The sequence below is a fragment of the Oryctolagus cuniculus genome, chromosome 19, assembly GCF_964237555.1.
Source record: "Oryctolagus cuniculus chromosome 19, mOryCun1.1, whole genome shotgun sequence".
Classification (NCBI taxonomy): Eukaryota; Metazoa; Chordata; class Mammalia; order Lagomorpha; family Leporidae; genus Oryctolagus; species Oryctolagus cuniculus.
In genome coordinates, this window is record NC_091450.1 from 61,002,710 (window position 1) to 61,030,140 (window position 27,431).

The 27,431-nt window shown below is 43.9% G+C and overlaps 1 protein-coding gene across 1 annotated transcript in view; it reads right to left on the minus strand.

Annotated features, from left to right (window-relative positions):
* The window catches only part of LOC103347041 (trafficking protein particle complex subunit 9), a 225,767-nt gene that overhangs the window by 124,563 nt on the left and 73,773 nt on the right, over positions 1-27,431 (minus strand). The window contains exons 8-9 of the mRNA XM_070063804.1: positions 21,152-21,245; positions 12,870-13,052 (exon numbers count right to left, since the gene is read on the minus strand). Of these exons, the coding sequence (XP_069919905.1) occupies positions 12,914-13,052; positions 21,152-21,245 (233 nt within the window). The 3' untranslated portion in view covers positions 12,870-12,913. The remainder of the gene's footprint in view (positions 1-12,869; positions 13,053-21,151; positions 21,246-27,431) is intronic.

The window sequence follows — 27,431 nt, forward strand, 5'->3', positions numbered from 1 at the left end:
AAACACTCAACAAAGTGAACATCCAACCAACAGAATGGAAGAAATTGTTTGCAAACTATGCAATTGGTAAAGGATTTATACCAGATATATAAAGAGCTCAAGAAACTCAACAACAAAACAATCTAGTTAAGAAATAAGTGAAGGAGATAAACAGACATTTTTCCAAAGAGGAAATCCAACAGACACATGCAAAAATGCTCAGGATCACTAACCTCAGGGAAACGCCACCCAAAACCATGGTAAGTTCTCACCTCACCTCCATTAGAATGGTTTTCATATAGATATCAACAAACAACTAATAGCTGGTGAGGATGTGTGGAAAAAGGTACCCTAATCCACTGTTGGTGGGAATGTAAACTGATACAGCCACTGTGGAAGATGGTATGGACATTCTTCAGAAACCTGAATATAGATTTACAATATGACCCAGCCATCTCATTATGGGGAATTTACCCAAGGGTAATGAAATCAGCCTATGAAAGACTGATATGTACCCCCATGTTTACTACAGGTGAATTCACAATGGCTAAGATGTGGAATCAACCCAGATGTGCTTTAACTGAAAAAAGATAATGAAATTTTGCAATATGTGCACCACAGAATACTACACAGTCCTAAAGAAAAAAAAAGAAATCCTGTCATTTGAAGCAACGTGGTTACAACCGGAAAACATTATACTTAGCAAAATAAGCCAGTCTCAAAAGGACAAATACAATATGTTCTCCACAAATTTCTGTTAATAATTAATAGTGTATCTATAATGTAATCCACAGAAGTTAAACTGCCAATTTCAGATGTGATTACTTTGAACAGCCATTATCTCAAATGCTGAGGAACAGGTTTTCTTTTTTCATACTATTCCTTGAACTCTTTACTTACTATAGAGGTAATCAAATGTGCATAAAGTTAATTGAAAATAGATCTTATGGGCCGGTGCCATGGCATAGCAGGTAAAGCTGCCACCTGCAGTGCCATCATCCCATACTGGGGTTGGTTCAAGTCCTGGCTGTTTCTCTTCTAATCCAGCTCTCTGCTATGGCCTGGGAAAGTTGTAGAAGATGGCCTGAGTCCTTGGGTGCCTGCACTTGTTGAGTGACCCAAAAGAAGCTCCTGGTCCTGGCTTCAGATTGGCACAGCTCCAGCAGTTGCAGCAAACTGGAGAGTAAACCCATGGAGGAAAGACTCTCTACCTCTCCTTCTCTCTCTGCGTAACCCTTTCATATAGACAAATACATAAATATTTAAAAAGAAAAGAAAATAGATCTTCACAAAAAATGAGAATGCGAATAGGAGACGGAGGAGGAAGAAAGGTGGGAGTACTGATAGGGTAGAAAATAATCACTATGTTCATAAGTTTATATTAATGAAATTTATGAAGTTTGTGGCCGGCACCGTGGCTCACTTGGTTAATCCTCTGCCTGGGGCACCAGCATCCAATAGGAGCGCCGGGCTCTAGTCCCAGTTGCACCTCTTCCAGTCCAGCTCTCTGCTGTGGCCCAGGAAGGCAGTGGAGGATGGCCCAAGTGCTTGGGCTCCAGCACCCACATGGGAGACCAGGAAGAAGCACCTGGCTCCTGGCTTCGGATTGGCGCAGCACCAATGCGGCCATTTGGGGAGTGAACCAATGGAAGGAAGACCTTTCTCTCTGTCTCCCTCCCTCTCTCTCTCACTGTCTATAGCTCTACCTTTCAAATAAAAAAAATTTCAAAAAAGAAATTTATGAAGTTTGTGTACCTTAGATAAAACATTTTGAGCAAAATATTTATAATAACAGTAAAAAATGGTAATCTATAAAAATAAAAATGACATTGAAATGCTATGGTTTGAACAGCCTTTGTCTCAACTGTTGAGGAGCAGTTTTATTTATTTCATACTATTTGCTGAGCTCTAATAAGTATATGCTTAATCTTGTGCATTTAAGGTTAACTAAAAATAAATCTTACTAAACAAATAAGAATGGGAATAGAGATGGAGGAGGAAGAAGGGTTAGAGTGCGGCTGGGAAGAAATACTATCTTTTTAAATTTGTATTTATGAAATGCACGAAATTTATATAACTTTAATTTTTAAAAAAGTCAAAAAAATCTCAAGAATAAAAGTTTGAACTAAATAAAAAAGGCCCTACTATATAATATCTATAAGAAACTCACTTCACAAGGACACACATACACTGAAAGTGGAGGGCTAGAAAAAGATATTCCACACAAACAGAAAATAAAAACGAGGAGAACTGGCTATCTTGATAACAAATGAAAAACTTGAAATCAAAAATTATACAAAGAGATAAAAAGGACATTGCATTGATTAAATTTGATTAGCAGAAGACATAACAATCATTAATATATAAGCAACCAACACAAGACCACCCAGATATACACAGAAAATACCATTAGACCGAAAGGCAGAGACATTCCTATACAACAATAGGGAGTAAGTTGAACAATGCACTCTCATCAATGGACAGATCATCCAAATACAATATAAATAATGACACATGCCAAAGCTAAAATATTACATCAAGTAAATGACTTCACAGAAATTTATAGGACATTTAACCTAAAAGCTACATTCTTCTCATCAGCACACTCAATTTTTTTTTTTGGATATATCATATATGGGTCCACAAATCAATTCTCAGCAAATCTGAAAAGACTGAAATCCTATTAGGTAACTACGAATAAACTATAAGAATAAAAATTGAACACTCATAAATATTTGGAAATTTAACTAGATGCTACTGAATGATGAGTGATCACTGAAGAAATTAAAAAGGAAATAAAACCTATCTTGAAATAAATGAAAAGTAAAACAAAACATGTGAAACACTGTTGATTACAGCAAAAACATTAAGAGGGAAGTTTATAGCATACAGTAGTCATATTTAAAATGAGAAATGCCTAAAATTCAAAATCAAGTGATACATCTCAAAAATTTAGATAAACAAGAAAAAACAAAACCCCAAACAAGCATGAGATGAGAAATAAAATGGATCAGAACATAAATCAATGAAATAAAAAATATACTAGATCAGCAAACCAAAACTTACCTTTTTAAGATGATAAAATAGATAATCTTCAGAGAGGATTCCATTTTAACAGAAGAGGAACATGAGGCTTGGAAACTCATCCTTCCACCAACAACTCCCCCAGCCACCAAACACTTAACCACCTGGAAATGTGGTGTGTTCCTCAGTTTCATGGCACAAGTTCAAGGACAGAAACAATCAACAAAGAAAAGCAATGTAAGTGCCCCGAGGTGGAAGAGAACTTGGCACCATCATGGAACTGAGAGGCCAGCATGGATGGGGCAGAGGAGGAAGCTGCATAAGGTCAGATTCAGAGAGGTCCCATGAGGACACTCCTGCTGGTGCCTTGGGACTCATTCTGCCCCATAAGCCTCACTTCTCTGCTCACAAGGACTCACTCCCTGATTATGCAACACAGGCAGCATCATGCTGTGTCACCAGGGGCAAGTCACTCAGCCTCTCTGAGCCCCAACTTCTGCATGTGAAAATGAGAATAACGTGTATGGAGCAAAAGCCCCACTATAAAAAAGTGACTGCCTGTGACATTCACCAAGGGGGAACCCAGAGAGGTAGACCTGCCCTTCATTTCCAAAATGAATTCCAAGACGACCATATCATGGAGAGGTGGGAGGGTTCACAAAGACAAATGTCAAATCAGAGAAAACAGTGGCTGTAACTCAGTGAGAGAAAGCAGTGAAGTAACATGGTGATGAACAAAGCACTTCTGCCTCCAGGTGCTGTGTGGGTTGGCCGAGGACTCCTCACTCACCCAGCACAGCCGTGACCCTGTGGCTGGTTAGTTAGCAATCACTATTTTCTCCTGTGCATGGTTCCAACTCTTCCCGCAGGGGCATGCCATCATGAGAAATGTCACCTCCCTGGGGTCTGTAAAGAACCCACTTTCCTAATCACCATCACCGCCACAAGATCAAGTGCGGCAGAGAAGCACCTGTGCCAGCCAGCACAGCCCAGGTGCCTATTGCACCTGCCCGCGTGCTGCACCGACACATGGGGCACTCAGCCCGTATCTCTGCTACTTTTTGCTCAGAGAAGGAACTGCAGGAACTGGCAAGAGTTGCCACATTCCTGCCTTCAGAGTCCCAACTCCAGATGGCCCAGTGGCGTTGGTGCCCAAACAGAAAACCGGGCAACCCTGAAAGGTGAGGCTTGGGCCTGACAGAGCCACACCTGCCCAGGTGCTCCAGGACCCTCCCCGTGCCCAGCACGCACTCACCGCTCATGTTCACCCACACTGTGTACCCCTGGAGTGGGAGTCTCTGCAGCTGCCACGTGGCCTGGGGGTCAAGTGCTACGGAGGAACCTCGCACCAACCTCGCGCCCAGCTCAGGCCAGTGGACACCTCCTCTCCAGCAGCCACAGCAATGTGCCTGGAGCTTGAAGTAAGTTTGAAAGAGTCAGGAATGGGGTAGAGGAGCCATGTCCCAGCCTGGCCCCGCATATGCAAAGTTTCCCATGGGAGCACACCCCCCCCCCAGCCAAGCTGCAGCTCTCTCACAGACATGCTCCTGTGTGGGTTTGTCTCCAAAAAAGTGGCCAACCAAGGATTGTGGGCACTTACAGGCCAGACAGCCAGGAGCTGCAGTCCCTTGGTCCCTCCCTCCTCACCTGGGGGCCACTGGGACTTGCACCCTTAGCTCACCACCTGTGGGAGGCCGGCTCCTTGACAGGCCCAGCCCCCATGCTCAATGACTGGAACCCTCCTGAGCTTCCCCAGGATGTCTGCATAGATCCCGCCTGGGGCCTAGCCCTATCCTTTCTAGAGCAATAGGAGACAAAACATGTCAGTTTCTTGAAAGAGGATGCTTGGCCTCCCCAGGTAAACAGTCCTGGCAACACTGTTTTGCAAAGCTGAAATACAAGTCTTACAAAATCCACTTTGGTAAAGAAACAAGTAAAGCAAGGGCCATGAGGGCTTCTTTCTACAAGACTCTGCAAAGCAAAAGCAAGGCTGCGGAAGCACTCAGAGTTGAGTTTCCCTGGTGAGCTCCCAAGCAGTAAATAAGAAGAGGAAAAAAGCCCTTCTCACTCATGCTGCAAAGCCCTGGGAACAGCAAATTCCATGTGCCTAACTGTCTTCCTAACCCTTTGCCAATCATTCATTCATTCATTCATTCATCCTTTTGTTGCGTATTCAACATTGATATGGGGGGGTCATTTGGCCCAGAAGTAAGATTTGTCTGGGGATGCTCCCAACCTAATGGGGGGTGCTTTGGTTCCAGTCCCAGCTCCCTTGTGGATTCCAGCAGCTTGCTAATGTGCACCCTGGGAGGCAGCAGTGCTTGGGTTCCTGCCATCACATGGGAAACTCTGAGTTCTGGCCTGCTGGGCCTGGTCCTGCTCCTGCTGTTGTGGACATTCTGGCAGTGAAAATACAGATAAGAGTTCTGTGTGTGTGTGTGTGTGTGTGTGTGCATGCGCGCATGCGCGTCTGTGCATGATGCCTTTCAAATAAAATACATTTAATGCAGTTTTTCAAATACACACATAGCGGTGAGTATTTTGGCTCAGCAGGTTCAGCAGCTGCTTGGGATGTGCATATCCCATAGTGGAGTGCCTAGTTGGTCCTGGCCACTCTACTTCTGATCCAGTTTTTGTGCTAATGCACCCGAGAGATGATATATGATGGCTCCAGTACTTGAGGACCAAGGTTCCTAGCTCCAGGCTTCTGGCTTCAGCCTGGCCCATCCGCAGCTGTTGCCAGCCTTTGGGGAGTGAATCAGCAGATGGAGGATCTGAAAATATCTCTTTTTCATCCCCACTCCTCATTTCAAATAAATGCTGCAAAACATGGAAACCACACACACTGATCATCAACCCCTATAAAGCCAGTAGGAATTTGATGGACAAAGGTGTGCAGAGTAAACTTACTGGGGTCGCAGGTGGCTTCCTCAGAGCCAGCCCTTGAGCTGAGACCTGGAGGATGAGGAGGAGTCACCACAATAGCAATCCCAGGGGAAATGAAGCCAGAGGGATGACTCTTCAAGGTCAACACTAGTTACTGCTGACCAGTAGGAACACAGACTTACTTCACCACATTCTGTAAGAACCAAAGCACAAAGCACAATACCTAAATATTTTGAAAGTTTTTGTTTTGTGAAACAGAGGGACAAAGAGGGATTGCATTTTGTCAACCCAAGTTTTAGAACCAATTATATGGCCACCTTTCTGCATACTGTGCAGAAACAACAGTCCCTGCCCACTCAGAACTAAACATGCTCTAAGAATATCAGAGTTAAAATAATTCCAGCATTTCAACATCTAATCAGTTTATCTAAAAGATTTATTAACAGACTTAAAGGGAGACTTAGACCCCAATACAGTAGTACTGGGGGACTTCAATACTCCACTCTCAGAAATAGACAGATCATCCGGTCAGAAGATCAACAAGGATACAGTAGATTTAAATGACACTATAGCCCAAATGGATCTAACAGATATATACAGAACTTTCAATCCTACAGCTAAAGATTTTACATTCTTCTCAGCAGTACATGGAACCTTCTCTAGGATTGACCACATACTAGGCCATAAAGCAAGTCTCAGCAAATTCAAAAGAATTAGAATCATACCATGCAGCTTCTCAGACCATAAAGGAATGAAGTTGGAAATTAGCAACTCAGGAATCCCTAGAGCATACGCAAACACATGGAGATTGAACAACATGCTCCTGAATGAACAATGGGTCATAGAAGAAATCAAAAGAGAAATCAAAAACTTTCTGGAAGTAAATGAGGATAACAGCACAACATACCAAAACTTATGGGACGCAGCAAAAGCAGTGTTAAGAGGAAAGTTTATATCAATAGGTGCCTACATCAAGAAATTGGAAAGACACCAAATAGATGAGCTTTCAATTCACCTCAAGGATCTAGAAAACCTACAGCAAACCAGACCCAAATCTAGTAGGAGAAGAGAAATAATTAAAATCAGAGAAGAAATCAACAGGATTGAATCCAAAACAACATTACAGAAAATCAGCCTAACGAAGAGCTGGTTTTTTGAAAAAATAAACAAAATTGACACCCCATTGGCCCAACTAACTAAAAAAAGAAGAGAAAAGACCCAAATCAATAAAATCAGAGATGAAAAAGGAAATGTAACAACAGACACCACAGAAATAAAAAGAATCATCAGAAATTACTACAAGGACTTGTATGCCAGCAAACAGGGAAACCTATCAGAAATGGATAGATTCCTGGACACATGCAACCTGCCTAAATTGAACCAGGAAGACATTGAAAACCTAAACAGACCCATAACTGAGACAGAAATTGAAACAGTAATAAAGGCCCTCCCAACAAAGAAAAGCCCAGGACCAGATGGATTCACTGCTGAATTCTACCAGACGTTTAAAGAAGAACTAACTCCAATCCTTCTCAAACTATTCAGAACAATCGAAGAAGAGGGAATCCTCCCAAATTCTTTCTATGAAGCCAGCATCACCTGAATTCCTAAGCCGGAAAAAGATGCAGCACTGAAAGAGAATTACAGACCAATATCCCTGATGAACATAGATGCAAAAATCCTCAATAAAATTCTTGCCAATAGAATGCAACAACACATCAGAAAGATCATCCACCCAGACCAAGTGGGGTTTATCCCTGGTATGCAGGGATGGTTTAATGTGTGCAAGACAATCAATGTGATACACCACATTAACAGACTGCAGAAGAAAAACCATATGATTATCTCAATAGATGCCGAGAAAGCATTTGATAAAATACAACACCCGTTCATGATGAAAACTCTAAGCAAACTGGGTTTGGAAGGAACATTCCTCAATACAATCAAAGCAATCTATGAAAAACCCACAGCCAACATCCTATTGAATGGGGAAAAGTTGGAAGCATTTCCACTGAGATCTGGTACCAGACAGGGATGCCCACTCTCACCACTGCTATTCAATATAGTTCTGGAGGTTCTAGCCAGAGCTATTAGGCAAGAAAAAGAAATTAAAGGGATACAAATTGGGAAGGAAGAACTCAAACTATCCCTCTTTGCAGATGACATGATTCTTTATTTAGGGGACCCAAAGAACTCTACTAAGAGACTATTGGAACTCATAGAAGAGTTTGGCAAAGTAGCAGGGTATAAAATCAATGCACAAAAATCAACAGCCTTTGTATACACAGACAATGCCATGGCTGAGGAAGAACTTCTAAGATCAATCCCATTCACAATAGCTACAAAAACAATCAAATACCTTGGAATCAACTTAACCAAAGACGTTAAAGATCTCTACAATGAAAATTACAAAACCTTAAAGAAAGAAATAGAAGAGGATACCAAGAAATGGAAAAATCTTCCATGCTGATGGATTAGAAGAATCAATATCATCAAAATGTCCATTCTCCCAAAAGCAATTTACAGATTCAATGCAATACCAATCAAGATACCGAAGACCTTCTTCTCAGATCTGGAAAAAATCGTGCTGAAATTTATATGCAGGCACAAGAGACCTCGAATAGCTAAAGCAATCTTGTACAACAAAAACAAAGCCGGAGGCATCACAATACCAGATTTCAGGACATACTACAGGGCAGTTGTAATCAAAACAGCATGGTACTGGTACAGAAACAGATGGATAGACCAATGGAACAGAATTGAAACACCAGAAATCAACCCAAACATCTACAGCCAACTTATATTTGATCAAGGATCTAAAACTAATTCCTGGAGCAAGGACAGTCTATTCAATAAATGGTGCTGGGAAAATTGGATTTCCACGTGCAGAATCATGAAGCAAGACCCCTACCTTACACCTTACACAAAAATCCACTCAACATGGATTAAAGACCTAAATCTACGACCTGACACCATCAAGTTACTAGAGAACATTGGAGAAACCCTTCAAGATATTGGCACAGGCAAAGAATTTCTGGAAAAGACCCGGGAGGCACAGGCAGTCAAAGCCAAAATCAACTATTGGGATTGCATCAAAGTGAGAAGTTTCTGTACTGCAAGGCAAACAGTCAGGAGAGTGAAGAGACAACCGACAGAATGGGAAAAAATATTTGCAAACTATGCAACAGATAAAGGGTTAATAACCAGAATCTACAAAGAGATCAAGAAACTCCACAAAAACAAAACCAACAACCCACTTAAGAGATGGCCAAGGACCTCAATAGACATTTTTCAAAAGAGGAAATCCAAATGGCCAACAGGCACATGAAAAAATGTTCAAAGTCATTAGCAATCAGGGAAATGCAAATCAAAACCACAATGAGGTTTTACCTCACCCCGGTTAGAATGGCTCACATGCAGAAATCTACCAACAACAGATGCTGGCGAGGATGTGGGGAAAAAGGGACACTAACCCACTGTTGGTGGGAATGCAAACTGGTCAAGCCACTATGGAAGTCAGTCTGGAGATTCCTCAGAAACCTGAAGATAACCCTACCGTTCGACCCAGCCATCCCACTCCTTGGAATTTACCCAAAGGAATTTAAATTGGCAAACAAAAAAGAGGTCTGCACCCTAATGTTTATTGCAGCTCAATTCACAATAGCTAAGACCTGGAACCAACCTAAATGCCCATCAATGATAGACTGGATAAAGAAATTATGGGATATGTACTCTTTAGAATACTATACCGCAGTAAGAAACAATGAAATCCAGTCATTTGCAACAAAATGGAGGAATCTGGAACACATCATGCTGAGTGAAGTAAGCCAGTCCCAAAGGGACAAATACCATATGTTCTCCCTGATCGGTGACAACTGACTGAACACCAAGAGGGAAACCTGTTGGAGTGAGGTGGACACTATGGGAAATGGTGGCTTGATCAGCATAGCCCTGACTGTTAATGAACAACTTAATACATTATCCCTCTTATTAGTTTTTTTATCTGTTCTACTTAATATGACTGGTTTAGTTCTGTAATTGATGCACAGTTATTATTAAGTGTTGAAAATTAACTGAAATGTGATCCCTGTTGAACATGGGAGTGGGAATGGGAGAGGGAAGAGATGTATAATTTGGGACATGCTCAGGCTGACTTGCCCCAAGTGGTGGAGTTGGAAGCATACCAGGGGATTCCAATTCAATACCATCGAGGTGGCATGTACCAATGCCATCTCACTGTTCCAGGTGATCAATTTCAGTTCACAGTTGGTCATGGTGGAGGAACTGGGAGTCAAAGGGAGCACATAGACAAGTCTAGTACCTGCTAACGCTAACCGATGGAGTAAATAAAGGGGAGAGTGATCCAACATAGGAAGTGAGATACTCAGCAGACTCATAGAATGGCAGATGTCCTAAATAGCACTCTGGCCTCAGAATCAGCCCTAAAGGCATTCGGAGCTGGCTGAAAAGCCCATGAGAGTATGGAAAGCCAAGACACTCTGGCAAAAGATCTCTGTGAGTGAGATCCCAGTGGAAAGAACAGGTCTTCAAAGAAGGAGGTACCTTTCTCTGAAGGGAGGAGAGAACCTCCACTTTGACTATGACCTTGTCTAAACAAGATAAGAGTCAGAGAACTCAGAGGGCTTCCATAGCCTTGGAAACTCATGACTGGAGCATAGGGAGATTACTGATGCCATAGACAGGAGTGTCAATTGGTAAAGTCAACAACAGGAGTCACTGTGCACTTACTCCTCATGTGGGATCTCTATCCTTAATGTGCTGTACATTGAGATTTAATGCTATAACGAGTACTCAAACAATATATTTCACTTTGTGTTTCTATGGGGGTGCAAACTGTTGAAAGCTTTACTTAATGCATACTAAACTGATCCTCTGTAAAAAAAAAAAAAAGAAATTATCAACTCCCAACTTGACTCTCACTGGGATTAAACATGACAATAGGTCTGCTCTGATTTCATCATCATTTAAAAAAAATGATCGATTATTTTTCACTTTATGTTTCTGTGTGGGAGCAAACTGTTGAAATCCTTACTTAATGTATACTAAGCTGATCTTCTGTATATTAAGATAATCGAAAATGAATCTTGATGTGAGTGGAAGGGGAGAGGGAGTGGGAAAGGGGAGTGTTGTGGGTGGGAAGGACGGTATGGGGGGGAAGCCATTGTAATCCATAAGTCGTACTTTGGAAATTTATATTCATTAAATAAAAGTTTAAAAAAAACACAATGTGAGCTTAAAAGAAGCAATTTGAGTTAAAAAAAAAACTTTTGCTCATACTCTGTGATGCCATTATTACTGTTATTAAGCAAAGAAAGCAAAATACAATACATTGTTCTGATATGTGTACCCATATGATCAAACTACTTTTAAAAGTGATAATATACTAATGAAAAAATTCATGCTATTGACCTCTATGGAGAAGAGGAAAGTGATAGGAGTGGGCAGAAGCACACAGGTGGCTTTAATGTAAAGGTGATTCAAGCTTTTGAGTGCTTTAAGTTCATCCTTTATGCTCATAAATGTTACAACTCTCTTTTATGTATCAAGTATTACATATTAAATTTTGTTTTTAATTAAGATATGCATTAGTTACTGGTGTGGAATGATGTCTAAGTCAGGCCACTAAGGTAGACAGCTTGGTTTGCATGGGATAGTCCTGATTTGTGCTTGTGGTCCTGGCACAATTGCTATTTGCACTATTTTTTCACCCTGGAATCAGAGGAATTGAAGTGATAAATTACATGTTTATGCCATTAAGTAAAAAGAGAAAAAAAACCCACAGGATGCACAATATGTTTGTATTACATTTGAGACTATTAATATGACCTATTCAGAAACATATACAGTTAAATTTAAAGAACAAAAGGTTAGTTATAGCTAACATTCTGCAGAAGAGGACGTGTGGGAAAAAGTACTTGGGAAACAAGGATAGTTTACACACTGATAACAGTGGCAGGAATCTGGTAGCTGGAAGACAGGGAATGGAGCTATTTTTATCTACAAATCCCTTTGAAATATACTTTTGTGCCTTGTGCATGTGTTATGTTTGGAAAAGCAATCAGAACTAATAAAATTCATTTTCAAAAAAAAAAAACATCTAATCTGGAAGTAAAAATAACCTGTACTGAGGTATCCAGGACCTTAGTTTCCTAAGTGCAACAAATAACCTCAGCAATTGATGCTTACTTCTTAAAATTCTAGAGCCATTCTCTGATCTAGTTGCCTCTGTTGAGCCCCATAGTCCCAATTAATGTAATAATATGACTGGGATACATACATTTTTACATGTTGTGTTTCCTCATATAACTACATTCACAAAGATAATGTAACAGAATACATTCCTCAGGAATTTTCACAAAATTAGGGAAACACTGGGTATCACAGAGGAGAATCAGAGTTCAGTGGGCAATGACACACACACAACTGTCTACTTGGGTTTCCCAGTCAATGCTATCACTGCTGTGCTGGAGAACCTTCAAGGCACACTGAGATAAACCATCTTAGCAAATCAGGAAAAACAGGAGTCAAAGCCTGCGAGCAGAAACTTCCTTTCTGGATGACCAGATCCATTTCTCAGTTCCTATCCACTAAGTACAACTATAAATCCAGAAAATAATACCAAAAAAACCTGGAAATTAACACAGTGGCTGGACGTCTTCATCGCCCACCTGGTGGTTCACCCATCCTGGCATCAGCATTCAGCCAGGCAGGTTCATTCCTTCTGGAACTATATGTGATACCTCTGAGCACATATACATTTTAAAGTATACTTATAACAACATACAATTTATGATATGTAACAAAAATAATTTATAATATAAAATACACTATTTAATTTGTAGCATACAATGTAATACACAATTTATTCTTCCTTCCATCTGGCTCCTGAAGGCCTGAGTGTCCCTGACCCATGTTCGGGGCCATCACATGATATGCACAAAGAGTTCAAAAAGACTCACCGGGCGAGGATGGATGAACCTGAGTCAGGGGCCCGGTGAATCCATTACCACTCCTCAGACACCAGCGGCCCAGCCTTCCTGCAGGTGTTGCTCATCATGGAGCTCACCTCCTTGTTCCAAGTCCAGCGCCGGGGCTCTACACAGCATCCGAGGAAGAATGCTGCAATGCTGGACACCAAGAAGCTAAAGGGAAATAGTAGAACTGAGCAACACTTTTATAAAATTGGTATTCAATGGCAAACTTCAGTTCTGATGGGAATACTTTCTGGTGCCAACCAATCTGAAAACAAAGACCCAGACTGTGTAGGCTGGCACAGGGAGCATGGCTTCAGGCAGCTCCTGATCTGGAGCTGTCAAAAGTAGGCAGCAAGGTGAGGTGAGCTCAGGGTAGTGGGGCCACAGGTCTTTCATTTGTTTCACTTTGTTCTTTGAAATTATACTGTGATTCATTTTAAAATTTGACAGAGTATTTTTCATTAGGCACCTCTCTAATAAATAAAAAGAAATAACATTATATTTATGTACATATAGTATATGTTTTTTTAACATTTGGAAATTGCCAGGAACCACATGAGATACCAAAACACAATGGTGACCAAGACACAAATTTGCCAAATTCTCTGTCTGTTGTGTGGGGAGCAACTGGGAGCAACTCGGACTAGACTAAGTTACTGGAATTAAGACTTATTCTGTGCATCTGCTCTCCCACAATATGGCGCTGGGAGAGGAGAAAACAGCTTCTACACAGCTGCCTCCAGTTCAACCAATAAACTGTAGGACCTGCTCCTGATTGGAGGAGAGCAGCGTACTCGGCGTGTGGGTAGCAGAGTTGGGATTGGTGGAAGAGGACTATAAGGGAGGAGAGAGACAACATGCACCAGGAACATCTAAGGGGAACATCTATCTGAAGGAACACCTGTGCAGCCCCCGAGAGAGCCGGCCGGCGGTGTGCCGCTCCCCTGCAGAAGTGGGGAAAAGTGGCAGGGGGAACCGCCCTTCCACGGAGGTGGAAGGGACGGTAGCCAACCCGGGAAGAACTAGCAGCAAACCCGGGGAGGGCCGAGCAGACAAAAGAACAGCGCAGGGTCCTGTGTCGTTCCTCCATGAAGAGGGGGAGCGACATAATGGTGCTGTGACTCGGATATGAAGCCTAGGCAGGGTTTAGTGTCGTTCCTCCATGAAGAGGGGGAGCGACATGTTGTACTCTATTTTACTCTATCCATCCCCAAACCCTTAAGGAGAAAGAGTCTCCAGTTGATATTTAAAAAATCAGATGAAATTAAACATCAGGAGAAGCCCGCAAATGAGAATACAAGTGCTGGGGAAAGTATGGTTGAGAGGCCGAGACCACCCTCCTTCAGGAAGCTGTGGAGCAACCTGCAGCACCTTACTCTGTAACAGAGCGCTGGGGCTCAAGGTGCATAAGTGCCCTCTGCTAGACACCTGGCCAGTACACAAGTACAAGTATGGCATATTCTACGAGATGATCCAACCAGAGCATGGGAGAAGTGTGTAAATCCCTGCCTCCCTCTCAGTAACTCTGCCTTTCGAATTAAAAAAAATACTATGTATTGGGTATGTGGCTGCACATGAGGGTACTTCAAAAGGTTCATGAGAAATGGAATTAAAATAGCTTGCAGGAGCAGGCATTTGGTTTGGCAGTTAAGATGACAGTTGGGAAGCACATGTCCCACACCAAAGTGTCTGGGTTCAGCTCCCAGTTCCATCTTCTCAATCCAGCTTCCTGCTATTGTGCACACTATGGTGCAGTGGGTTTTATACTCTCCCTCTCTCTCAAATAAACAAAATATTTAAAAATGCTTCAAGATCCTGCACAATCTCCACAAACTTGTTAGAGATCTGCACATGCTGAAACTTTAAGTACAAAACCATGTCCATTAATCTGCATGAACAGCAAATGCCTCCCAGTGTGTTCCCTCCAGGGACCAGGGGAGGAAGTTGGGACTGGGGTCTGAGCAGGACTTCTACATTATCATTAATGTTTTACCGCCTTTAAAATGTTGAAAGCAATGTGGCATGTCAGTCTTCCTTCTCCACGGTGAGTGCTGGGGTGGGCATTTTATCAGATTCTGCACTCTTGGTTTTTTTTTTTTTTTTTTTTTTGCTCAATATTGAGCAGAATTCTTGTTACTTGACTGTGTCCCTAGACATGCTTCCCCCATCTTCATGTCAGTGTATGGTCTCCAAGGACTGAAGTTATTCCCTAACGCCTCTGAACATGCCAGGGGCATGCATCAGGACTGCGCATGCAAGGAGGGATGATGGAGGGTGGAAACCCAGAGACCTCTACAAGCTTTGTTCTTGATGGGCTTCTTTGGGCTTGCTCTAGCTATGGCCAAGGGCACGTGGCCCACACCCTCCTGGGGTGAGTGTGGGAACATTGGGCTTGTTGGGGTTGAGGGGTTTAACAAAGATTCCTGTGCCCTTTCCCAACCTTACACCCTGTGTGAGTACCCTGGATCCTCCGTGGGTGCACAGATGCCTGGCTAAACTCCAGGCAGTGGATGACAACTTAAACTGCCCTTGATGTGTGTTTCTCTGGGGACTGAAATCACCGTTACAAACTTGCTGCATGTAAAGGCTTAACTTCTGGAAATGGCACAACAGAATTTTACAACGGCAGGATTTTCAAGAATGGGATCCAGGGTGGCCACTGGAAAGGGAACAGAATTTTTTGCCAACTCTCCCACCCAAATTTCTTCTCCTGTATATATTTCAACTGCCCTACAATTGAGTTACATTTCCATCGAGATTTCACATTTCTGAGTATTCCACCTGCAGGGCACCCCTCATAAAAGGAAGAACGAATTCATTAGCCCAGCTCTTGTCTCTGGGCTGGCAGCAATCACACTCTCTAAGAGGCTCGCGTGTCTCACACAGATTTACCTGAGGTTTTTCCTGGCATTTGGACAATTATTTAAAATGCTAAAAAGGGTGATGTAGAAACAGGATTATTGAGGTGAAGAGGAGAGGAAGGGAAGTTGTCACAGGACCATGACTTCCCAATTGAATAGTTCCTTTCTCAGGTCTGTGTTAATTGTAAAGAAGTATACTGCCTACCACACACACACACACACACACACACACACACACTGCTCAAGCCCCAGGACAGAGAGGAACTTGACCTCTATGCTAGAGGTTGATATTTTAGAGCGACCCTGTAATCTCCTGCCATAAACTCACATGATCTGCTGACTGTCATTAACGATGGCCAGAAACTTCATGCATTGCTCAAAAGTTATTACCTAATTACCACGGGCAACACAAGCATGGTGCTAAGCAGCATTGTTCATGCGTCACCTCAATTAATACTCACAATAGCTTCTCAAAACAAAATCCCCAGGAAGCAAGGTCAGCATCACCCAGGAAAATGCTAGAATCACAAATGCTTGTACTGCTGCTACTTGAGACATGCCAACATGCGGAGCCCAGTCTCTGATGTAACAAGCTCTCCCCAAAATTCTGATGTGTGCCAAAGTTGGGGAATGATCACTGAGAGAGTGGGGGCTGTTATAATTTCACAATGAACACCTCAGGCCCAGAAAGGTAAATTGATCATTCAAGGCACAGAGAAAGCAGAAGACACCATATTTGAAACCAGACAGGCTAACTCCAGAGCCCAGTCCCTCAATCACAGTGCTACAATGCTCATTATCCGAGGAATGAAGTATGGATTGAATCAGTGAGCATCAGACAAAAATATGCCAAATGAGTCTGCAGTGATAACTCCAAATCTCAACAGCTGAGCCAGTGATGGGTCACAGAACAATGAGACTTCTCAGAAACAGCAAATTGACTCTACATCTACCAAGTTGGTAACAGTCAAATAAATTAGGAGCTGTCCATTTGATGGAATCAATTCAGCTCTAAGTGTGATGGTTGCCAAGACATCCAATGGCCCATAAAAATACTTAGTGTATAAGGAGGCAGGAAATACTAAGTCTGAGACCAGAAGCACCAGTATGGGCAGTTTTTCCCCAACAGTCACAAGTGGCTGAGGACTTGGGAAACTGGGGGATTTAACAACCTGTGGGTGTGAATGGAAATTGGCAGTTACTCTGCACCAAAACTGGGTCATAGATATTTAAATTTAAAAATATGCATGACTTATGACCCCAAACCCCCACTTCTTAGAAGGAATCACATGTGCATAGTCAAGCTGGATGATTATCACTGCAGATCAACACTTCTAAGGGGGAAAATCTCACAAAACGAAACTGCAATCATTACGTGGATTGGATAAATAAATCAGGTTTCTTCTATATTGAAGAATGTGATCTGTACATTATAAGAAACCTAGATATCCCTGAGATACAGAGAGAGAGAGAGAGAGAGAGAGAGAGAGAGAGGGAGAGGGAGAGAGAGAGAGAGAGACTCTCTATACCATTTTTAAGTTTCTTGAATACACTGTTAGGAATAAAGTATAAAATTAATTATCTTAAAAGCAAAAGGATTTGAGATAAAGGGAGAGGAAAGCAGAGTGAAATTAAACACAACAGAAATCCCAAATGCACACACATCACATTATCTATTTTCAGTGCATATTTTCATCAACAAACATCTAAACAAGCGACCACTAAACTGCGATTTCACTTTAGAAGATAAGCAAAGAGCTCTCTCTTACTGGCAAAGAGTATGCAGTGGGGCCTCTGGCTTCTCGGTCTGCCCGTAGCAGCTAACCTTGTCCTCGAGGATGTAGGAGAACTTCTACAACACGGAAGACACGGCAGTGGTTAGGATGCTGAGACCGCCCCTCACTCTCACCTCCAGGCTGTAGTCTGAATCACTGTAGGAGACTGAAATGAGTCATGAGGGAAACTCTTTGGAGGTGTGAACTTTATGCTTATAGCAAATTGCAGCATGGTCCAGCCACACCTCTAGTGCTCAGTGGCCACATCTTATACAGTACAGGTCTCTACAGTCAAGATGATCTCTCAGCAGCTAGGTTCCATCAGTCTTTTTGGGATTTGTAGTTCTGAAGCATTTCTCCTGCTGAGTGTCACCTTCCTTATTCTGGCCATACTCGCTTCCATCACTTTCCAAAACATCTCTGCTTCTTGCCCTTCTCTTACATCCCTGATGACTTCTTATGGAAGCCTCTTCCTTCACTCACCTCCCACACCATCAGCACTCTTCCCAGGTTCTGTGTTACAGCCACTGTTCCTCTCTCAGTTTATCATTTTCTTGGATATTTTAGCCATTTTTAGAGTTAAACTAGAGATGATGATGGCTCCCAAATCCTATATCTAGCCCTAATAATTCCCGTATCAAAATAACTGGACATTCATTGTACCCCACCAACCAATTCAAATCAACAAACTCTAAAACTGACCTTACCATTTACCAACTCAAAACGCAGTGCATGATACTTGTCTACCAGCCACCCAGAATCTACAGGAATGGGTCCCACCAAGCAGAGGCTGGAGAATTTACCTGTCACAACTTGGGGGTGAGGTACAACCAACACTTAGTGTATAAACACCAGAGAGGATGCTAAAGTCTTTAATGAATAAAACTACTCCCCACGGCTACGAATACCCAAATGTCAAGAGACCCATTGCTGAAAATCAGCTTTTTTTTTTCTTCCTTTCTATTTATTTATTTTTAATATAAATTTTATAAATAAAACCTTAGGAATACAGTGAATTTTCCCACCATACCCATCCTCCCACCTACACTCCCACACCACTTCTTCCTCCCTCTCCCCTTCCCAGTCCCATTCTCCATTAAAATTCATTTTCAATTAATATTATACACAGAAGACAAATTCTATATTCAGTAAAGATTTCAGCAAGTTGCACACACACGCACTTACACACACATACACACACACACAGTTTGAGAACTAGTTTTTCGGCCACCGCCGTGGCTCACTAGGCTAATCCTCTGCCTTGCGGCGGCGGCACACCGGGTTCTAGTCCCGGTCGGGGCGCCGGATTCTGTCCCAGTTGCCCCTCTTCCAGGCCAGCTCTCTGCTATGGCCCGGGAGAGCAGTGGAGGATGGCCCAAGTGCGTGGGCCCTGCACCCCATGGGAGACCAGGATAAGTACCTGGCTCCTGCCATTGGGTCAGCACGGTGCGCCGGCCACAGCGCACTGGCCACGGCGGCCATTGGAGGGATAACCAATGGCAAAGGAAGACCTTTCTCTCTGTCTCTCTCACTGTCCACTCTGTCAAAAAATAAAAAAATAAAAAAGAGAACTAGTTTTACAGTTAACTCTCATAATGCAACTCATTGAGGACAGAGATCCTGCATAGGGAGTTAGAACACAGTGACTCCTGTTGTTAATTTAACAATCTCACATATGAGGTCAGTGAAACAGCTTTAAAGCCATAGCTGTACCTGTATGGTGTGGAGCCCAGTGGCTATGCTTATTCCTGTCCCTTTCACAGACTCTGCAGTGGGGCCCAGAGTCGGTGCTTTAACAAGCTCCCCAGTTGACTCTTAAGTGCACTAAATGGTTAAGAGTCACTGCTATGAGGTAGAGCCAACCTCAGCGTCAAAGAGATTCACGCATTCTTCTTCAATGACAAGCACTGGATCACTTGATACACAATAAGAAGCTGAAATTCAAAGTCTGAGTAATCCCCTAACTTCAGTCTTTAGGATCAACACCCTTGGCTTTCATGGGAGTTACTTTATTAGCACAATCCCAGAGAAACTGACCCATAAACTTCACAGTACAAAGTAAAGAGTGTTCACTGCACAATTCGCTTCTTCAGTCCTAAAGCTCACAACTTGTTTCTTGCCAAGTTGAAACTCGGAAATACAGAGGCATGTTTGGTGCTCTGCCCACTGGAGAGGCTGCAGCAAAGGCCGCTGCAGGAAAATCTTCAAACCTTTTCATTTTATTAAGCTTAGTATATATTGTGAAACACACGAAAGATACTGCTCTTGAGATACAAGGATAAAAATAGAAGATGGATGCAACAGCCGGAGCTAAGCAGATTTGAAGCCAAGAGCCAGGAGCTTCCTCCAGAACTCCCACACAGGTGCAGTGGCCCAGGGACTTGAGCCCTCTTCTACTACTTGGCCAGGCCACAGCAGAGCTGGGACGGAAGTGAAACTCCTGAGACTCGAACCAACACCCATATGGGATGTTGGTACTGCAGGCGGCGGCTTCATCCACTATGCCATGGCTCAGCCAACCCGCTGCCCCAAATACCTAGGCTGTTCCCACTTGTAATCCAGATTTCTGCTCATATCCCTAAGGAAAGCAGAGGAAGCAGCCCAAAGGCTTAGGCATCCAAACCCACACTGGAGTACTGGATAAAGTACCTGGCTTCTGGTCTGTCATGGCCCACCCTCGGGACACTGTAGCCACCTGGGGTAGGGACCCATACATTGAAGATCTCTCCTACACTGCCTCATCTATAACTCTGCCTTGCAAACCAATCTTTAAAAAGTAAAAAATACCCTAAAGGCATTCGGATCTGGCTGAAAAGCCCATGAGAGTATTTCAGGCATGGAAAACCAAGACACTCTGGCAAAAGATCTCTGCGAGTGAGATCCCAGTGGAAAGAACAGGTCTTCAAAGAAGGAGGTACCTTTCTCTGAAGGGAGGAGAGAACCTCCACTTTGACTATGACCTTGTCTAAACAAGATAAGAGTCAGAGAACTCAGAGGGCTTCCATAGCCTTGGAAACTCATGACTGGAGCATAGGGAGACTACTGATGCCATAGACAGGAGTGTCAATTGGTAAAGTCAACAACAGGAGTCACTGTGCACTTACTCCTCATGTAGGATCTCTGTCCTTAATGTGCTGTGTATTGAGATTTAATGCTATAACAAGTACTCAAACAATATATTTCACTTTGTGTTTCTGTGGGGGTGCAAACTGTTGAAAGCTTTACTTAATGCATACTAAACTGATCTTCTGTAAAAAAAAAAAAAAAGAAGAAGAAGAAGAAATTATCAATTCCCAACTTGACTCTCACTGGGATTAAACATGACAATAGGTCTGATCTGATTTCATCATCATTTAAAAAAAATCATCGATTATTTTTCACTTTATGTTTCTGTGTGGGAGCAAACTGTTGAAATCCTTACTTAATGTATACTAAGCTGATCTTCTGTATTTTAAGATAATCGAAAATGAATCTTGATGTGAATGGAAGGGGAGAGGGAGTGGGAAAGGGGAGGGTAGTGGGTGGGAGGGACGGTATGTGGGGGAAGCCATTGTAATCCATAAATCATACTTTGGAAATTTATATTCATTAAATAAAAGTTAAAAAAAAGTAAAAAATATCTAGTACTTACTATGAGGTGTCAGAACCTTGGACAGGCTGGAACAGAACACAGAGGGATTCTTGGTGTTTCTCTAAGCTTCTGCCTTCTCCTCCGTGTGTGCAGTCTGTGAAAATTCACTGGATTACATGCCAGTTAATTCGAGTGCCCCGTGCCCCCGTGCCCCCGTGCCCCTGCACACATACCTTACACTGCTGCACAACCCAGAGCAGAGAGGTCGTGAGTCAAGGCCTCTTCTCATGGACGTGGCCAAGGCTACATCTGGCCAGGCACAGGAAACCCCCAAAACAGTACCAGGACCATGGGAAAAATTCTTCCTCTCCCAACCACCCACCACACCCTCCAGGACTCCTGTCACACTCCCCCTCCCTTTCCTTTCTGCAACACGCCTTTCTTAGCTTCGTTTCACACCTCCCTACATTCATACCACCTTTTCATTCTCTCCCATTCCTCTCTGCTCCCGCCTCTCCCTTGACACTCTTCCTCCTCCTACTATCCCCTTAACCCCCTTGCATGCACAACCCAGCCCCCACCCACACCGTGACAGAAAGGCAAACACACCAAACTCAACACAGAAAGAGCATTTCTGTTCTTCTGGAACAGGAACTCAGTAAGAGGCATTCTCTTCTGGAAGGAGCCGAAGAAGAACACCGAGCCTAGTAATTTCCAGAAGCCCAAGATAACTGATGTGGCCACCTTGGGTCCAGCCTCTCCAGATCCAGGCCTGACCCTGGGGCTGCTGGGTCACCCTCATGCTCTGCCAGCAGGTTCAAGGATGGCTCTTCATTGCTTGAAAAGGCTCTCGGGTTGAGCCAATGCACTGCGGACTCCCACCTGAGCACATCGGGTCAAAAGGGGCTACACATGTGCACGCACTTCCAAGGAACAGTGCTGGACACGGGCGCAATCCCCATGGGCAGCTGCCATGGCACCAGGGGACGCACTGGCACGCTGCCGCATCCAGGGTCTGACACAGCAGGGCCACTTCCAGTCCCTCTGCTCCAGACTGTGACCCAGGGGGGCTGTGGCTGATGACCCAGGTAGTCTGGACCCTACCTCCAGGCCTTGTGGGAGTCCTGAATGGAGCTCCTGCCTCCTGGATTCTGCCTGGCCCAGCCCTGGCCATCAAAGCCATGTGGGGAGAGAAGCAGTGCAGGGGGCATCGCGAACAATATTTCTCTCTCTTAGTGATCATCCATATGGGGGTTCACTCCACAGATGGCCATAAAGGCTGACACTGGGACAGGCCAAAGCAGAAGCCAGGGACATTTTATCTGGTGCTCCATTCTGGGTTCAGGGGCCTAAGTCCTTGCGCCTTTTCCCTCTGCTTTCCCAAGCTACTTAGCAGACAGCTGGATCCCACGGGGAACGACCTGTAGGAGAGGCAGGCACTGTGGGGTCAGGTGAAGCCACTGACCACAGTGCCGGCATCCCATATGGGCACTGGTTTGAGTCCCAGCTGCTCCAGTTCCAATGCAGCTCTCTGCTGTGGTCTGGAAATGCAGTAGAAGTCCTTGTACCTCTGCACCCATGCAGGAGACCCCAGCGATTCTCCTGGCCCCTGCCTCCTGGCTCTGGATCCCCTCAGCTCTGTCCATTGTAGCCAATTAGGGAGTGGACCAGCATATGGAAGACACCTACTCTCTCTCTCTCTCTCTCTCTCTCTCTCTCTCTGTGTGTGTGTAACTCCTAATTTCAAGTAAAAAATATCTTTAAAAAGGCAAAATTCTTTTAAAAAAGGAAAACATAGCTCTAAATAAAATACTACGTCAAGGCCAACTACTAGAGTTTATCTAGAATTTGATACTATATGCACTACATGCCCTACTAACAAAGAATTTGAAAAAGAGTTTAACTCAGTCTTTTTTTTTTTTTTTTGACAGGCAGATTGGACAGTGAGAAAGAGGCAGAGAGAAAGGTCTTCTTTGCTGTTGGTTCACCCTCCAATGGCCACTGCAGCCGGTGCGCTGCGGCCCATGCACCGCGCTGATCCGATGGCAGGAGCCAGGTGCTTCTCCTGGTCTCCCATGGGGTGCAGGGCCCAAGCACTTGGGCCATCCTCCACTGCACTCCCTGGCCACAGCAGAGAGCTGGCCTGGAAGAGGGGCAACCGGGACAGAATCTGGCACCCTGACCGGGACTAGAACCTGGTGTGCTGGCGCCGCAAGGCAGAGGATTAGCCTAGTGAGCCGCGGCGCCGGCCTTAACTCAGTCTTAGAAAAGGTTTTGGTACCCATTCATTCTCTTCTTCCTTACAAAGATTCTGTGTGGTATTATTTCTGAATTATACATGAGGAAATCTTTGGAATTTATTTATGCAGACACTTATATACCCATTTGCACAAGGACTTGAAACACCCGTGATCTACACGGTTCTCCACGGAACACAGGTATGCTTCCCAATCTCCAATCTCCATAACTAGCCTTGCATTTAAAGTATGGATCATGTTTGAAATAGGACAAATCCTGTGTTCCACAAAGCAAGATAGAATATAAAGGTAGCATCTGAGGTCACTGTTGACATTTTCTACGTGCATGTTATCCTGTTGGTACTTTTTCTCTCATTTCTCAATGTCAGATACAAATGGGGATGGAGAAAGTTCAGCTACCCCTATGTGCAGATGACATGATTCTATATATAGGAAATCCAAAAGATTCCACTAAGAGACTCTCAAAACTCATAGTAAAGTTTGGTAACGTGGCAGGATAGAAAATCAACAGCCTTTGTATACACCAACAATGTCATGGCTGAGAAAGAACCTCCATGACCAAACCTGTTCAAGTAGCTACAAAGAAAATAAAGGACCTTGGAATAAATTTAACCAAGGAGGTCCAATATCTGAGAATCACAAAAAATTAAACAAAAGAATAGAAGAAAACAAAAAAATTGAGATGCTTCTGCACTACAAAAGAAACACTCAGTAAAATGAAAAGGCAAATAACAGAATAGGCAGAATTATCTTCAAAGTATGCAACTGATAAGGGATTAAGTCCCAAAAACTTTCAAGAAACTCAACAACAGCAAAACAAACCACCCATCAAGAAATATGCAAGGGACTTCAACAGGCATATTTCAAGAAAGGAAATCTAAATGGCCAACAAACACATGTAAACATGCTCAGGATCACTAGCCATCAGGGAAATGCAAATCAATACTACATTGGCCTTCAGGATGTGGGGGAAAGACACCGTAATCCACTGCTGGTAGGAATGTAAACTGGTATAGCCACTGTGGAAGACAGTATGGAGATACCTCAGAAATCTGAATATAGATGCACCATATGAGCCAACCACTCCAGCCCTGGGAATATACAAAAGGGAAATGAAATCAACATACAAACAGTTATCTCTGCCCTCATATTTACTACAGCTGATTACAAGAGCAAAATATGTAAGCAACCAAAATGCACATCACCTGAAGACTCAATAAAGACATTATGGGCTATGGACACCATACATACATACACAGAATGCACAGCCTGGCTATTGTGCATCCTGCTGCAATGAGCATAGGCCTGTGAAAACCTCTGCCTACATAATGATTCATTTCCTTCAATATGTTACCAGTACTGTGTACATCCATACAGTTTTCCATGTTGACAGGACTTGTTTCACATGAGAAATTGTATTGCCATATATATATATTAAGGAATACAGATACCAGATCAATAAACCCAATTTTACCTTCAAACACTAGAACAGCAAAGTAAATCTTAAGAAAGTGGAAGGAGGAAAAATATAGAAACTGATATAAATCCAACGGAATAGAAAATATCACAACAGAAATTCAGTGAGACCAGAATACTATTCTTGAACACTCAGTGGCATGGACAAAACGTTTATCCACAGGAAACAAGGGAAAAAAGGGAACAGACTCAAGTGACTTCACAACAGAAACGACAGAGAGGACATGATTACCTACCTTACCAAAATAATCATCAGAAAACACTATGGAAAAGCCAAGGCACAAGGATTTGGTCAATGTTGATACAGTGTATGGACTGATTGTTAGAAAGACACAAACCACTAAAACTGAATACAGTAAAACAAGAAACCCTAAATATACTCATAATTTGAAAAGAGACTGCAGTAGCAGGGAAACAAAAATAAACAAACAAAAAACATGAAGAAAAGTCCAGGACCAGATGGCTCTACTGGTGAGAACTCCCATTTAAAAGATAATTATAATCTGTTCTTTGCACACCCTTCCAAAAAGGAGATGAAGAGGAAAATCCTTCCATTTTATTCCATCAGACCAGCATTATCCCAACATCCAAAACAAGCACACATCATAAAGAAAATGGCACACAAATATCCGTCATGAATGTGTCACATACCTCAACAAAATATTACCAAATGCCATCCGGGAGCACAAACAAAGCTTAGCACACTGTGCACAACTTAGAGTTACTCCGGGAATGCAAGGACGGCTACCATACATAAGCAATTTATCCTAGAGCAGAACAAACATGGGAAAAGCCACAAAGTATCCCGATAGACACAGAAAACCTATTTCACAAAACCTTCATTACTTTTGCGGTATTAAAAACAAATCATCAAATTAGGACAGAAGGTACACCTCGGCCTGACAAGGCTCTTTCATGAAAAACCCACAGAGCGCTAACATCACACCCAATGCCAGGAACCCGAAACTGTCCTCCTAGACCAGGACACAGACACGCACTTTCGCTCTCGTTCCTCCCGACAACAGTCTCAGAGGTCTAGAGCAGGGTGGCTGGGCCCTCAAAAAGCAAACAGACAGGAACATGGCGCAGTTCCAGGAGATGGAGCCACCTCTGCTCTCGCACAGCTGCTCGCACCCTGGGGACCCTTCCAGACTGTCCGCACTGCATGACCGCGACTCCACCCGCGCCTTCGGGACCAAGAACAACAGGCACGCCAGCACCCAAGACCCCAGCGGGAAGCCGCAACAGCCACGCATCACTCACCTCCAAGGGGGCCCGGTCTGCTGGCGGGATAGAGGCCTGCCAAAGCCATTGCTTCCGGAAGGGGCTGAAGAAGAGAAACGCGCCTGGGAAATGGCTTGGCAGCCTCGGACATGCAGCCTCTCCTGATGCCGGCATGACCCTGGGGCTGATGGGTCAGGCTTAGGTTTGGCCACCAGCGTCGAGGAAAGCTCCTTACCTCATGGCCTGTGCAGACTCTCGGGCAGCAGCAGACGCAGGTGCTGACTCCTACCCATGCGCCAAGGTCAGAGGCGGCCATGTCAGAGGGTGCACTTCCGCGTCAAAGTGCAGGACGCAGGCGCAGTCCCCACTGGCCGTTGCCATGTCGCCACAGGACGCATCTTCGCACTGCAGCATACAGGGACAGAAGCCCCAGGGCCACTTCAGTCCCGCTGCTCCAGACTTTGACCCAGAGAGGCAACTGCTGATTGCCCAGGTTCTCTGGATCCTGCCTCCCTGCCGCTCGGAGTCCTGAATGGAGCCCCTGCCTCCTGGCTTCTGCCTGGCCCAGCGCTGGCCATCAAAGCCACGTGGGGAGAGAAGCAGTGCAGGGGCCATCGCAAGCACTGTTCTCTCTCTGAGTGATAGTTCATATGGGGGTTCACCCCTCAGGTGTCTACAAAGGCCAGCACTGGGACAGGCCGAAGCAGAAGCCAGGGACTTTTTATCTGGTGCTCCATTCTGGGTTCAGGGGCCTAAGTCTTTGGGCCGTCTCCCTCCGCTTTCCCAGGCGTGTTAGCAGACAGCTGGATCCCAGGGGGAACGGCTTCCGGGAAGGGCCGGCACTGTGGGGTAGTGGGTCAAGCCACCACCAGCAGTGCCGGCATCCCATGACGCCAGTTCGAGTCCTGGCTGTTCCACTTCCAATGCAGTTCTCTGCTGTGGTCTGGGAAGGCAGTAAAAAATGCCCCAAGTCCTAGTGCCTCTGCACCCATGAAGAGACCCCGGGGGAGGCTCCTGGCTCCTGGCTTCAGAAACTCTCAGCTCTGCCCATTGCAGCCAATTTGGTAGTAGACCAGCAGATGGAAGACTCCTTCCCTCTCTCTCTCTTTCCTCCCTCCACCTTCAACTTTCACAATAACTAAAGAAATATACTCAACCATCCAGTGATCTAATACCCAAGGAATGACAAATTAAAATGACAACCTGGAGAAAGAGTGCCTTGGATGACAGAATAGAGTCAGGTCCCCAAAGCACCAGACTACGCATTGTTTGTGGTCAGTGTTCATTTAAATATTTTTAAATTAAAGTAAGATTATTTCATCTGGAATCCCAATTTTAGGCTTTTTGCTGCTTTGTGCCTCTGACTTCCAGCAGGGTGAGTC